Source organism: Anabas testudineus, chromosome 22, assembly GCF_900324465.2.
Source record: "Anabas testudineus chromosome 22, fAnaTes1.2, whole genome shotgun sequence".
NCBI classification, from domain to species: Eukaryota; Metazoa; Chordata; class Actinopteri; order Anabantiformes; family Anabantidae; genus Anabas; species Anabas testudineus.
The window spans coordinates 20,741,022-20,756,518 of record NC_046630.1 but is presented as its reverse complement, the minus strand read 5'-3'; the positions used below and the strand labels follow the sequence as shown (position 1 = coordinate 20,756,518).

The 15,497-nt window shown below is 38.0% G+C and overlaps 1 protein-coding gene across 5 annotated transcripts in view; it reads right to left on the bottom strand.

The window, feature by feature from the left end:
- The window catches only part of chd1 (chromodomain helicase DNA binding protein 1), a 34,402-nt gene extending 26,740 nt beyond the window's left edge, over positions 1–7,662 (bottom strand). The window contains exons 1-7 of one of the 5 annotated variants that reach the window (XM_026339244.1): positions 7,279–7,662; positions 5,832–5,947; positions 5,264–5,471; positions 4,562–4,675; positions 4,218–4,414; positions 3,787–4,061; positions 3,243–3,468 (exon numbers count right to left, since the gene is read on the bottom strand). In XM_026339244.1, the coding sequence (XP_026195029.1) occupies positions 3,243–3,468; positions 3,787–4,061; positions 4,218–4,414; positions 4,562–4,675; positions 5,264–5,471; positions 5,832–5,884 (1,073 nt within the window). In that variant the 5' untranslated portion in view covers positions 5,885–5,947; positions 7,279–7,662. Of the gene's footprint in view, positions 1–3,242; positions 3,469–3,786; positions 4,062–4,217; positions 4,415–4,561; positions 4,676–5,263; positions 5,472–5,831; positions 5,948–6,116; positions 6,819–6,842; positions 7,087–7,278 lie in introns of those variants that run through there. The other 4 variants (XM_026339243.1, XM_026339247.1, XM_026339246.1 and 1 more) reach the window with 4 other exon arrangements.
- Positions 7,663–15,497: the final 7,835 nt, after the last annotated feature.

Here is a 15,497-nt window from a genome sequence, read left to right as displayed (position 1 = left end):
GGACAACTCTACAGTGACTCCAACATCACTCCATGGGTTTCTGATGTAGCTGCCATCAAAGAACTACTGATTACTACAAAATATACTACTAATGACTTTATACTATACTAAACAATATAATAAAATATTTCCATCAACATACAATAGTAAACAACATTGTCTCCATCTTAATAAATAAAAACATTCCACAATACATACATTATTGACCCAGAAGGAAGATTTATTACTATTAAAGCATAAATTTATCACATGGTCACTAGGCCACTCTATGGCCCAAACCATGACGACCCACTCTTTTACCATAATGTATAGTAAAAGAAAAAAATTGTACTATTTGTTATTCTGTTTTATTTGTACTATTAGCCAATCATAGGATTGGTAGTTGCCATGTCACATGCCAAAGCGTCCTTGGGCAAGATACTGAACCCCAAGTTGCCCTCAGTGAGTCAGATCAGCTGCATAGCAGCTCTGCCATTGGTGTGTGAGTGTGTGTGTGCTTGTATGGGTGAATGAGATGCAGTGTAAAGCACTTTCAGTACCAGTTAGGTAGAAAAGCACTATATAAATGCAGACCATTTACCATATTATGTTTAATAAATTATGGCTTTTTAATACATCATTACTACAAAAAATGTGTCAATCTCATCAAGAAAGATTGGGCAACCTTTCTAGAGACAGGACTTTCCACATATCACGCCAAACAAATCAAACCAACTACAACATAGGAAAGAAAGTTTTTGGGGATTTCTACAAAACATAAAATCGTCACTCCTTTAATAATAATGTAAATCAATCATAGATAAAAATTTCCTAAAAACCCTTAATACCAACTGAAAGAACATGCAAACAGTTTAGATGCACCCATTACCCAAGACAGACTTCATAAAGCACTAAATAGTATGCCCATTAACAAATCACCTGGACCCGACAGATTCCAAACTAAATTCTAAAAACTTTTCTGGCAAATTTTTTTAATTACAGATATTAAAGATACCTCAATAATACCCACACATATGAACACAGCTGTTAAAACACTTCTACTAAAACCCAACAAAGACCCATCACACCCTTGCAGTTACCACTCACCCTTACTTTTAAACACAGATTTAAATATTATCACCAAAGCACTGGCTACCAGAATAGAGATGGTCACCGCATTGTTATTTCAACCAGACCAAACAGAATTAATTTAAAAACAGGAACCCATCAGACATTAATGGGTAATGAGACCACAGATGATGCCCAGATCTGGTCTAAGACCCACTGCACCAGTCTAGGGTCTGACAGTGGGTTCAAGGTTTTTATCCAGACCTAGTGGCACTCAGGGTGCTGTTGTCCAGTCCGTAAAGGTCTGTGCATCCCTATTGATATGTCTCCAAAGACCATCACTGACCCACCGCCAAACCAGTCATGCAAAAAGAAACAGGCAGCATAACTTTCTCCAGATCTTTCATGTCTTTCACGTGTTCAGGGTGAACTTGCTTTTATCTGTGAAAAGCACAGGGGCAGACCTGACAATTCTAATGTTCTACGGCAAATGCCAATCGGGTTCAATGGAGCCAGGCAGTGAGCACAGGGGCCACAAGAGGATTACTGGCCCTTACGCCACCCTTATGAAGTCTCTTTCTGATTGTTTAGTTAGTGAGACATTCACACAAGTGGCCTGCTGGAGGTAATTTTGTAGGCCCCAAAGGAGCAAATGCAGTAAATCTTCTGAAAATGCTAAAGAGTTGGACTATCTGTACAACCTCTGTAGGGTCCCGTATCGCCTCATGACACTAGCCAAATGTATAACTAGTGAAAAAACATTCAGAAAAGATTAGGTGAGAAAAAATGTCAGTGGCCTCCACCTGTAAAACCATTCCTGTTTTGCAGGTTGTCTCATTGTTGCCCTTAATGTTGTTCATTTCATTAACACCAAAGCAGCTGAAACTGATTAACAACCCCCTCTGCTACTTAACTGATCAGATCAATATCCTAGACATTTAAATGGCATGATGCTCTGATTAAAAATAATACAATTATTTTAAATAATAAAATTTTCTGGAGCAATGTAAACAAAACAAAACAAACAGCCACAACAAAAAACACACTAATATTTTGTTGGACCAGCACAGCTTTGATTACGGTATGCATTCCCTGTGGCATTGACATAAGCACTGTCACAACATTTATTCCCAAAAAAGAAATTGCATTAATTTTTCACCAATTTCTTGTATTGGTGATGGGAGAGTTGATCCGCTGAACAAAGTCTTGCCCAGTACAGCGCAAAGATTCTCAATGGGATTAAGATCTGACTCTGTGGTGGCCAATCCATGTGTGAAAATTATGTGTCATGCTCCCTGAACCACTCTTTCACAATTTGAGCCTGATGAATCCTGACATTGTCATCTTGGAATTTGCTTGTGTCATCAGGAAAGAAAAAATCTATTAATGGAATAACCTGATCATTTAGTATATTCAGGTAGTCAGAAGACCACATTCTTTGGGCATATAACATTGCTGAACCTCGACCTGACCAACTGCAGCAACCCCAGATCATAGCACTGCCTCAACAGGCTTCTTACCCTTATCTGCCCATTACTTTGGAACAGGGTAAATCTGGACTCATCAGACCACATGACCTACTTCCATTGGACAGTTCTTAACCCAGTTTTAGTAGTTTCACCAATCTTCTTAGATCTTTTCTTTGCTTGATGCAAGTTATTTTTTTTTTTACCCTTCTGAAACAAATTAACATCTTTTCTGAGACCGCAGGATGTGTCTTCCGTCATGGTTGTTTAAGAAATAAGAAGCTGCTCACTGCATCAGTTAGGGTCTTGTTAGCTGAAAATAATCACCAGTGTAGTAATTATCCAGTGTGAGGCTCTTACCTATTTGCCTAGTTAATTCAAGGTGGTTAGGTTTAATTGGATGGACAATGCACTTTACGATACGAAGCTATGGAAGTGCTGCAATAGTGCATTTGATCACTCTACTAATAAAAGGTTTTAACAGATACAAGTCATCACTGCACTACAGTGTTAGTGTGTTGGGTGGGTGATGTGAGCCGTCTCTAATTAGATCAACCACAAACATTATCATTATTCCTACAGAATTACCCTAAAAGGGTAATGTTAAACATAATAATATACAGAATTACCAGGTAATTCTGAATCACATAGATCTTTAATTGTACATTTGCTGCAATAGTTTTGTCATTAGCTTACACTGACAATTTTACTGAATAAAGAAGTTCTCACCATTTCCTTTTTTCCTGCTCCTTCTTCTTGAAATTATCCAGTTTCTTCATGCCCTTGACATTCTGAAACTTCAGTGTCTCTTCTGTCTCCCAAGTATTGTGGATATGGGCCCAGTTTTTCCATTTTATCAAATACTGGACCTCACCAGCCTCTTTATTGGGATTAAAGTTGGCATTAGGGTTCCCATCTGCTTCCACAGCATAGACAGTGGTTGCACTTCCTGTTGCTGGTAAGACAAAAAAATTAAGGGAATACTGAGTAAGAGTAGACTTGGCCTATTTTTGCAGTGCTCACAGAAACAGGAAGTCCATCACACAAAAGTTCTATCTGATATCACCAACTTCCTTTAAAACATGGTCCATCACTTCCCTAGGCCTCATTTTTTTGGTGGACCAGGCCAGCCAGTGGTATATTATTATGTTTAACCAGATCCTGTCTTATTGTATCCATTATATACTGTGTTATATATATATATATATATATATATATATATATATATTCTGTTTTGTGTGTGTATATACACAACATCTCAACACTGTGTTACCTCTTTTCCTTCCGATCCTGCAGTCCATGACTCTCTCCAGTGTTTCAAACTCATCTTCCTCAGGCTGTGGTACATCCTCACCCAGAACTTCCACCAGATCATCTGAATCTGTCTTCAACTCCTCATCTTCCTTGTAGCTGATGTTGACTGTGGCCTGCCGCCGTGGCCCTGCAGATGCCACTTTCTTGTAGTTATCATCCTCGTCCTCGGAGGATGAACACTTTTGGGCTTTCTTCCTCTGGCTACTACTTTTCTTCCCGTTACGAAAATTCTTCCTGGAACATGAGAAAAGGCTATATTTCTACTATAGACCTTAAAATTTTGTAAATGTAATTGGTACAAAGCACATTTATCAATACAAATCCAAATTGTAAAACTAAACAAACAAAAGAAAAACAACCTTTAACAGGAAAGGACAACTGCTCACTTACTTGGTTGGAGGTTTTCTGCTTTTGATTTTGTGACTGGGCTCATAGTCTGATGCTGTCTCCTCACTGTTGTCCTCTACTGATGAGTCTGACCCAGAACCACTTCCTGATCCAGAACATGACCCAGAGTCAGAAGAGCGTGAATTTTTTCTTCTTTTGGATCCACTTGATGTGTCAGATTCATCGCTACTAGACGAGTCCTAGAAAAGATTATCAGTTAAGCTAAAAGATTCATAAATATTCATCTCCAATTAACTATAAATTTAAAAATGTCCAAATGATGTTGATAAGCTCCCAGTTAACAAACAGAAAATACTTAATGGGTATCATAACTGCATGAAACAAACCTCATCAGAGCCGCTATTAGAGGAGCTTTGTCTCTGCAGCTGCTGTTGCTGCTGCTGCTTCCTGAGCATAGCAGATCTTTGAACTGCTAGGATACTTGGGTTGGACTTCCAGAACTGCAATCAATGGTTGTAGTTGAAGATTAGCAAAAAATGTGCAAAATAAATACTTTGGGATTTTGCATTTAACCTAATATTCAAACATTTCTTTATCAGAGTAAGGTATGGGTTAAGATTTTATAGATACAACTTCTCTTACTAATTAGTACTTTTATTTTTTTTTAATTAACATTCTTGAATTAAATTACTACTGGTCCAAATTGATCAGTAGTGGTACAGGGAAGAAGTGGGTTGGATCACTGTAGACTTTCATCACGATTTCTTGCATCTGCAGCAACAAGCATTGTGACATTTACTCTGGTCAAATGCAGCTTGCAATTGTTGTCTGTAGGGTCTCTGTGTCTGCAGTGTATAAGAGTTAGCTTCTCCTGCTTCTCAAACATCTTCTGCGTTGGCAATAGTGACAATACATCATAGATGACAGTCTTAATCAAAAAGGGAGTTAGTGAGGGTTAGGATTAGTTCATGTTTAGTATTGGGTTTCAGTGCCCATTCCTAGTTAGAGGGATAATTTCTGAACATGTCCAGTTGAAGTAATAATTAGGAGGCCATTTCTAATCACTACTTTGAAGTCACATTGCTTACCTCAGCTCCATCAATGTTTGACTTATTTGGCGGTTCCATCTTCTCCTTGGATTTTGTGTCAGAATCTGACTGGCTGCCAGAGTCTGAGCCACTTCCTGAGTCACTACTTCCTGACTGGCTGCTGCTGCTGCTGGAAGAGCTAGAACTGGAGCCTGATGCAGACCCTGATGCTGAGCCTGATCCAGAACCGGATTCATCATCAGAATTACTGTCACATGTTAAGAGACAATCCCAAAAAAAGAGTGTATTAGTAATGAATAGATTCATCATTCACAAATCATATAAGTTTGACATAATAGTGTAACTCAAATGAAGTTCATATAATGCCCATATAAATCCTATTACAGACAGAAATGCTGCTGTTTCTTCTGCTGTGTTGTATAAACAGACTTGTGTGAAATGTAGAAAAACAGTAGACATCAGCTAGCAACTTTTTACATTAAACTCACTAGAGATAGCAATAATGTAAATAATCTAGTATACATCTATTACTACCACCAACGTATTATCATGTGTGTCAGTAAAGATCATGCAAGTTACCAACAGATTTATCAATAACTTAACTCACCTTGATTCTCCACTGCTGTTGCTTACACTTTCATCCTCACTGCGCCCAGCCATACTGAAGTCCAAAATATAGACTTCGCCCTCACAAACTGTGGTATTATCCTCCACGTGGTTAAACTGCAAGAGAAAGGCGCATTAAGACCATGATACATGGCCTATAATAAATCGCAGGACAGTGCCTTTGTCAAAACAAATCATCGATATATAACATACACACAGGTTGAACAGATATACAATAGAGTAACATCCACTTGCAACTCGAAACACTGCTCTAAATATTGCCTACCTCAAACTTCAACCAATGACACTGGGAACTGTCCTTGTGGAGCCATCAATATATTTTCGCACGAAATAGTCGCCGTTTTCTGGGTTTTAGTTTTTTTCCAATAGGCAACTGTCTGCCGCACACCAAAACGTGTTTTTTATTAATATTTGACGTTAAACCCCGACACATGGACCTTAGACCCAACTATGTTCCTTAGCTACATTTGTTCCTTTACAACAACAGCTGATTGCTTTAATATAACTACCTAGGTATTTTAAACAGTAAATAACCACTCGGACCCAAGTCACGGCTGTTCGGGCCTTCTTGTATCAACCCTCGCGTCATCGATTTATGGCGTCCTATGGTCTTCCTATGGCTACAGCTTAGCTTGTAGCCAACGAGCTAATACCGGCTAATAATGCCAGTATTAGCTATTGGCGGGGTATAGAAGTAGCGTGAAAGTAAGCATAACAGTAAACGCGCCAGCCAGTGTTTTATCTCCAAATTCAAACCACATTAAAGCTAGTTACGGTTTTGCTAAGGAATATCGACTGTATCTCGTTAAACTATATCATATAATATTGTATAATGTCATATAATAATAATAAAACTAAAGTCGAATGTCGTGCTAGTATTGTGGTTTTCTTAGTTGGAAAATCATTAAAACATAGCGCAAAACATTATTCGTAGCGATAACTATATTTCCACAACATGAATAGCAACGGAAGTTGATAAATGCCGTCTTACTTTGAGGTTATATCAACGTGAATCCAATAAACATGAAGTAAGCTAAGAGAGATGATAGTCCAGCGTCTACGGAGGTTGTCAAGGAAAGCAACATAAGCTAACGTTAACGTTATGAAACACGAGGCTAGCATGGAAGCTAACAAATGACAAAAAAACTTTCATCTTAGCATGGAACCAGCGGAATGTTCACTTTTTTGTCAAGCTCGATGCTCCGCATTCACCATTAAAATGTCTGTTCTTATAGTAAGCTACAGCAGAACACAAATTTCGTGATCGTTTTTAAATCCACAAACCCAAATTACCTAACCTAACTTCACCCACTTCCATCTTGTTTTCATTCGCCGTTCTCTTCTCGCGGCTTTTTCCCCATCAACATGCAACGTTAGCTTAATTTCTCGCTATACTACAAGATAAGTAATGGCAAGCTGTACATTACCGGGTGCTATTTCGGTACCTGGGAAACTCAAGTGGAAAAAGCTGTCTAAATCCGGCTTTCCAGTTCAGATGTCCTTTCTTCTTTTATTCAACTAGTGAGCTAGTAGCTGGTGATAGCTAACGCTACCTTGCGCCAGCTAACTAGCTAGCTAGCTAGCTCCCAGTTAGGGAGAGCAGCCCCGAATAACTCAGTTCGGTAAGGAGTAGTACAATGTTGTTTTGCTTCTCTACCCAACTCCAAGTAAGTCCTTTTCTGTTTGAGATGTAAGCGAAGTCAAATGTTCGTTGGTCAACTACGATTGTGGAAAGCTTGCATTTCAATCCAGGGTCTTCCAACAACCGGCCTCCGCCATGACGCTATAGGCTTCACTTCACTAGGAAACCCCGGGCAGTGACGTCACGACTCGGCTCCTCACAACATACCACAACAGTTTGAAACATCTGACAGCGGCTATTTTCTTTTTAATAAATGAACTACTTCTTCAGAACTAATCAACATGTGCATTGTTATGATAACCCCAATAAACGCGAAACTCTGCTTTGTTTAGATTAACGCGATTATATGATTTAAATTGGCCTATTGATGCTCAATTGTAAACTAACACTATAGGCAATTATTAAATTATATTCAAGTAGTTACTTGTCGACTTGTGACCTCAGTATTCATTATTCTTCACCGATCGTTGATGTTTGCAGACGATACTTTGCAATGGAACTATGTGAAATAAAATGCAATGAACATACAATCCTTGTGTACTATACTTTGTAATGGTAAAACACATGTTGCAGCACTGCCATCTGCTGGGGATAAGTTTAAAGCATGCAGAATCAGGCTACAAGCTAATTTTAACTCTATATTCTACTACATTTCATTTTTACCTCTACTATGACTTTACAATAGATCGAGAGCCACATAATATACACTAATAGAAATAGCCGGAATCTAGATAAATATGAAAACTCAGTCATTTGTTTCAGTTAGCATAATTGGCTGGCTAAACTAGCCGTGTCTGACTATGGACCAATAAGAAGTGATTCAGGAATCCCGCATCCCTGGAACGGAAGCTCATATTCTGCATCTCTAAACATTTAAAAGCAGTGGTAATATAAGGTTTTTGCTAAACCGTGAACATACCCTCAGTCTTATTCAAACTGCATGATCAGGCTAATTTCGCACATGCCTAAATGGTGTTAAAGTTTTAGGCAACCTTATTATATAACAACAATGGGATGACAGGGGGCGACTGCCAGGAATAAATGACCTACGCTTCAGGGGGTAAGTAGACACATGATCGCTAATGTCGTTTCATGTGATATCAAATCGCATTGGTAGTTGAATTTAGATGACATCCAAACACGGTTTTTAGAGGCTCGACACTTCGACTACATTTAAACATGACAGAAGCCGAATGGTAATATTCAAGTGTGGCACAGAGGCATAGGCATGATGTGGGAAACTAATCTATTAATTGTTGGTCTGCGGTTTTGCATTAATCTGGTTTGGGACTGTGTTGGAATGGCAAGCAGTGATGGGTGTTTGTCTGATGATGATGATATGGATGTTGAATGGACTAATATTGTGGTAACAGAAGAGGATAAGTAGGTAAGACAGGAAAATCCTTTGACACGGTTAGACAAACGGGGGCTTGAAGATGATGAAGAATCGTGTAATGTAAGGAAGACAATATTTATAGTACAGTTTAAGATCGTTCTATACGAAAATAAGTGATTGTGTATGTAGTGGAAAGCATGCTTATGGAGAATGAGGTAGAAATGCATGCGGTAAAATATATAGTGCAGCTGTGAAGAACCACACAGGGACCAGGGATGGGAATGTGAACCACATAAACATCCCACAAAACAGTCAAACAGGAATCTCACTGTGCAGGTGAACATTGTTCACATCTTTGCATACGTTATCAACTGTTGTGAGCGAGAAAGATGCAGGCAGATCTCAAATTATACCATAATGTTAATACTTCAGTGGACTGCTTGTCTACATGTTGAAAGGATTATTAAGAAGCAGATATAATAAGCATAGAGAAAATTTTAGCTAAAACTAATGCTAGATTTTGTTATTTGTGGATATTCCTAGTAAATTATAGTAAACAATATTTTATAACTCCTGCAAAAAAATGTACCAATAATATAATTGAACACTAGAGAGGGAAGGTAATCTCATTTGGAGATTATAATGTGCACAGAGCACATTATGTAGGGACCAAGGAGATGCCAATGGACCCCAAACTTTATGTACACTACTCAAAAAAATGAACCGTTACACTTTCACTTTGAAAACATCAGATCTCAATATAGATCTCAATATCTATGAACGAAAGGATGCCACATCGTTTGATGTAAATGAAAATGAAACCTTCAGGGGCCTGAATTCAAAGACACCCTGATAATCAAAGTGAAAAAATCATGTGTCAGTTTAGTCCATTTTGCTGAAATTTCATTGAAGAAACTCAAAAATTGCATTCAGTAGTTTGGTACCCAAATGCTTGTATGCATGCCTTACAATGAAGAGGTATTTTCCTAATGAGACGACGGATGGCATCATAGGATATCTCCTCCCAGATCACGACCAGGGCATTAACTCCATGGCAGTCTGAGGTGCAACCTGGAGCTGTCAGATAGACTAAAACATAATGTCCCTGAGGTATTTTATTGGATTTAGATCAGGTGAGCACAGGGCCCAGTCAATGGTATAAATTCCTTCATCCTCCAGGAACTGCCCGCATACTCTTACTCTGATGCCGGGAGGAGGAACCCAGGACCTATTGCACCAGCATAAGGTCTGACAATGAGTCCAAGAATTTCATCCATTCAGTGTGTCTTTGTCTAGCCTGTAGAGCTCTGAGCATCCCTCATTGTATATGCCTCCCTAGACTATCACTGACCAACCACTAAACCGGTCATGGGTCTCAGTTAGCTTCTATAGCTCTTCATACTTGGATGTGGAGTTTGTGATGTTTGCTGGATACTGTTTAGGAAGTTTACTGTGGTCTGCTCTTAGGTTCACTTGCCTCTGAGCATTGTCAATTTGTGATGCCTCCTTCTCCCATCCTCTCTTCTAGTATTGCTCCATTTCCAGCTTTGGTTGGTCTGCTCTCTGTTACACTGTCACTGGGAGTACACGTTGGATGGATTGGTGGAAAACATCCTGTTGATTCTCCTAGCTTCTATATCTCTTGTGTGCCTTTTCAAGAAGTTAGCCAATGCTGTGAGTCTTTGCGTGTGGTATGGACATCTTGTTGTACTTCTTATGTACCCCTTTTTTCATCACACCTGCAGTTCTGGAAGCTTGCTGACTTCCCTTCATGCTGCCTTGATCTTGACCTTTAACCTTTTTCTCTATGGCAGATACTGCTTCTTATGGCTGTTGTTCATGTTGTTTATTTTATAGCCAAGCATCTCAAGGGTTGCTGTATATTAGATAATTGGTTTCAGTAATGTCATAAGATCATGGACAGTAATGTCCATGATCTTATCTCTGAGGTCAGCTGTTCTTGTATTTATTTACAAGGGCTTGTTGTTCTTGGAGCTTGTTACCCAATCTCAGAGTGTGAGGATGATTATTTCCCCCCCCCCCCCCCCCCCCCCCCCCCATCTGCAAGATGCAGCTGTTATCACAACTAGAGAGATTGACAAAGTACAACATAAATACTACAGCAAGGGCAACAGGTCAGAAGGGAGTTATCGTTATTCTTACACTCCAAGATTGGGTAAGAAGCCCCAAAAACAACAAGATCTTGTGAGCTAAAGCGACAAGCATATGTATACCAACGTGTATGAAATTAATGGCAACCTTCCCTTAAAGAAAGAAAAATCCACAAAGGTCACTAAAATAACTTGAAAGTGACAAAAGAAATAATATGTCAAATTTACTAAAAATTAACTAATGAAAATCAGACATTGCTTTTGAGTTGTGGTTCAACAGTTTTTTAAAAAACAAACTAATGAAATTGACCTGGACAAAAATGATGGTACCCTTAACTTGATATTTTGTTGCACAACCTTTTGGGACAATCACTGTAAACAAGCGATTACTGTGACTTTCAATGAGACTTCTGCATCTGTCGACAGGTATTTTGGCCTACTCCTCACGAGCAAACTGTGCCAGATCTTTTATATCTTTATTGAGAACAACCATGAAAACCTCATAGTGCTATTGGAAAACGTATGCCAGCAGCTGCTTCCAGTAGTTGAGGATCAGACCTGCACATTGTTCAAGGTGGATTCAAGCACGTTTTTCCTGGCAGAACTCTGTAATATTCTTTGGACATCTCGCGTGTGGCTCTCTTAAAGTCATTCCATAGCATCTCTGTTGGTTTGAGGTCTGGGCTCTGACTTGACCACTCCAAAAAGTAGATTTTGTTTTTCTGAAGCCATTCTGTTGTGGACTTTCTTTGTTTTTTTTGACTCATTGTCCTGTTGCATCACCCAACCTCTTCAGAGTTTCAGACATTCTCACATTATCTTGAAGAAGAAACACATAGGAAGTCATTTTCCCCTCAATCACTGCAAGCTGGCCAAGCCCTGATGCAGCAAAGCAGGCCCAAATCATGATGTTTCATAAGATGATGATATGCAGTGACCTCATTACATCAAATTAAGTACTGTGTGTTCTTTCCAAATAGTTAATTTTTAGTTTCATCAATCCACAAAACATTTTGCCAATACTGCTGTGGGGTATCAATGTACTCTTTTGCAAACTTCAGATGTTCAGGAATGTTCTTTTTAGTAAGCAGTGGCTTCCTTTGCGGTGTCCTGCCATAGACACCCTGTAGACTCATGAGCGCGGATGTGCCAATTCCAATGATGCCTTTGAATCTTAGACTGTCCCTTTGGGTTTCTTTACCTCACTGATGACTGTTTGTTGTGCTCTTGGGATCATTTTAACTGATCTCCCACTTCTTGGTTGTGTAGCAACAGTGCCAAACTGTACACTTTTCAAAATTGATACTCATAATGCTACACACAATCCCTTCTCAAAATTCTTGCTGTTTTTTTTTTTTTTTTTTTTTTTTAAGATGATAACTTGCAGTGTAGCTGGTAGGACTATGTGTTTTATGTTTTGGATTAGCCAGGGTTTGATAATCTTAATATCAATATCATTTAGTGTAACAGAAATGTTTTTTCTTCCTGCTTGCTGAGTGCTTGACTGTATATCATTACATGTTGGCATTTCATATCAATAAGATTAATGGGGATTTGTGATGGGGAGTATAAAGAGTAATATAAGAGAGGAATATAAACCTAATGTTATTGTGGTTAATACTACTGTAACACAGTTTACTCTTACACTGAGTATTAAAGATGGCTTTTAAAAAAAGTCTATATATATAATGTAGTTTTAGAGATGTATTTCTGGTAATATTATTGTGAATCACAGAGTTTAAATATAGCAGACAGGAAGTCTTTAGGGCATCTTCAGTCAGGTGCATATGCGAAACTGAAACTACCAGTGTGTATGTCACATGTGGTTTCATACAGTTGTTATATCTTTCTCAGTGTCAGTCTGCTACCTATTGATTAAGCTTGAGACTGTACAAGCAACTACAGTATTTACTGTTGTGCGTGTGCGTGTGCGTGTGTGTGTGTGTGTGCGTGTGTGTGTGTGTGTGTGTGTGTGTGTGTGTGTGTGTGGATACTCACATACTGTGTGCAGTAGAAATCATTTGTCATGATTTTATATAACACTGGAACCAGTCACAAACTCATTTAATTCATTTAGACAGTAGCAAGAAATAATATTTAAACCTTTTGGAATTTCATGGTTTTCTGCATTAATCTGTCATAAAATGTGATCTGATCTTCATCTAAGTCAAGAGTATAAACAAATATCATGTACCTAAAGTAATAACACAAAAATAATTCTGATCTTTAATGTCTTTATTGAAAACTTTGTGTCTTCTCTCTCCTGTAGTTGTGTTTCCCCCTCTCTGTCTCCCTCTCTCTGTACTTTTCTGCAGGTATCCTCGGCCTGGAGCTGTACATCTCCAGAATCCAGTTCATCTGCCCAGTGTTCTTGATGCTTGTTGTTGTCTTTATTGCCTGCTGTTCTTTTCTCTCTTCTCTTTCCACTCACCCCAACCGGTCGAGGCAGATGGCCGCCCACTATGAGCCTGGTTCTGCTGGAGGTTTCTTCCTCTAAAAGGGAGTTTTTCCTCTCCACTGTTGCCTAAAGCTTGTTAAAATGGGATTGTTGGGTTTTCTCTATAATTTTTTGTATAAATATATTCTGTTAGGTCTTAAACCTTACACTGTAAAGTGCCTTGAGATAACTTCTGTTGTAAATTGGCGCTATACAAATAAAATTGAATTGAATTGAACAATCATAAAACTAACTGTATTAGGGCCTGGTCAGCTTGCAGTGATTTGGGGGGAAGATTAATTCCCAAGTATATAAAAAAAAAATTATTCAGCATAATGTGAGAAAGTCTGTATGTCAGCTAAAACTCTGTAAAAGTTAGGGAATGCAACAGGACAATGACAAAACTAAAGAAAAATCTGGAAAAACTTGGAAAAACAAAATCTGCCTTTTGGAGTGGCCAAGTCAGAGGCATCCACACCACAGGAAGCACCTGGTTGAGGTTATTGCTGCCAAGGGGAGGTTAACCAGTGATTAATGCCAAGGGTTTATATACTTTCATTCATACTTTTCCCACTATCACTATGAGGTTTTATGGTTGATCTCAATAAAGACATGAAAGATGAGAATTACTGTTATTTTTTAGGCACATTATATCTGTTAAAACGCTTGACTTAGATCACAGATCACGTATTATGACAAATTATTGCAGAGAACCATGAAATTACAAAAGGTTTACATACTTTTATGCCATTGTATACTTTTTCATATTTCTTTGTATTTACAAATATTTAGAAATTAAATGTGTGCCTTGTTGTTGCCAGGGTTGGATCAAATGTGATAGCTCTGTTTTTCCACAAGGTGGAGCCACATGGACGCAAGTTTATAGTTGTGTAATTTTCGATCAGTTTTTATTAGTAAAATTGTGATGATATAATGACTTGTTCTGGAATATCAAAAAGGCATATAACATATTCTTTTAGCAAAATTGCAGAGAGGGTTTTAAGAAATGGAAAATTTACTGAGAGAAACCTCAGCATCATCAAGTCCAATCTAAAATCCAAGTATTTATATTAGCTGTAGTTGATGGTCTGAATGAATAACCATAACACTCAACATGGTTTAAGAAAAAAGTGGACCTATAAGCCTTTGAGCACTACATTGCAAGTGAGATAAAAACAGCTAAGGAAGTGAAGACAGTTCACTTCCTTCAGTGGGAAGACGTGAGCATTTTGACATAGTTACAATAAGGTGACAGTACAACGACCACAAAGTGTAAAGTACACATTATATGATTCTTCAGACTTTCCATTCTTCAGTGCATCAACTCCAAACAAACCTGAACTAGCTCACCTTGAAGATGAGCTAAAATTTGCATGTAGCCTATTTGAAATGTCACAGTGTTGCATAATGTCTTTCATGCTGTGTTACAGACAGCCTGGCTCTTCTCCTTCAGTCTTACCAAAGCAAGAATGTCAAAACACTAATATGTAAACTGTTGCAGCATGATGAAGAAATATCAATTATTTGTATGCATTAATTTATGTTGTTTTTTAATTATTTGTTTTTATTGCATAAAATGTCATATTAATGAGACTAAACATGGAGGTGGACTTAGTAAATATCAGGAAAGGTACATTATTTATGTGAATCAGAGTCCTTTTGCTTTGTGTCATTACGAGCTTATTATGGAGTTTGTAGTGAAGGCTACAGTAGCCTATATACAATATCCACTAGGATCAGGGTTGTTGTTTTTATAACGTATTTACTTTACAGTTATCAACAAAAAAGAGAAACATTTACATTTCTTAATTTGATATACAATCATTCAAAATAAACAATCTTTGTAATTCTCATGTTCAATATTTGCACTCTCTTATGATTTTGCCAAATTAATATAATTTTAGTTCAAGTACAGTTTTCAAGGTCAGCAATGATCTTTGTTTCTCAATACAATATATTTTGAAAACATATAATTTATATTTAAATTGGTGCAATTGCTAAAGTCATCAAGGCTAAAGTTATGCTTTAGCGTTAATGCTGCCACATCATTTCCTGCATGCACCACATGTGCTGGTCAGTGTTTAGATAAAAAAAAGGAAGTAGAAAAATTAAATTGTCAA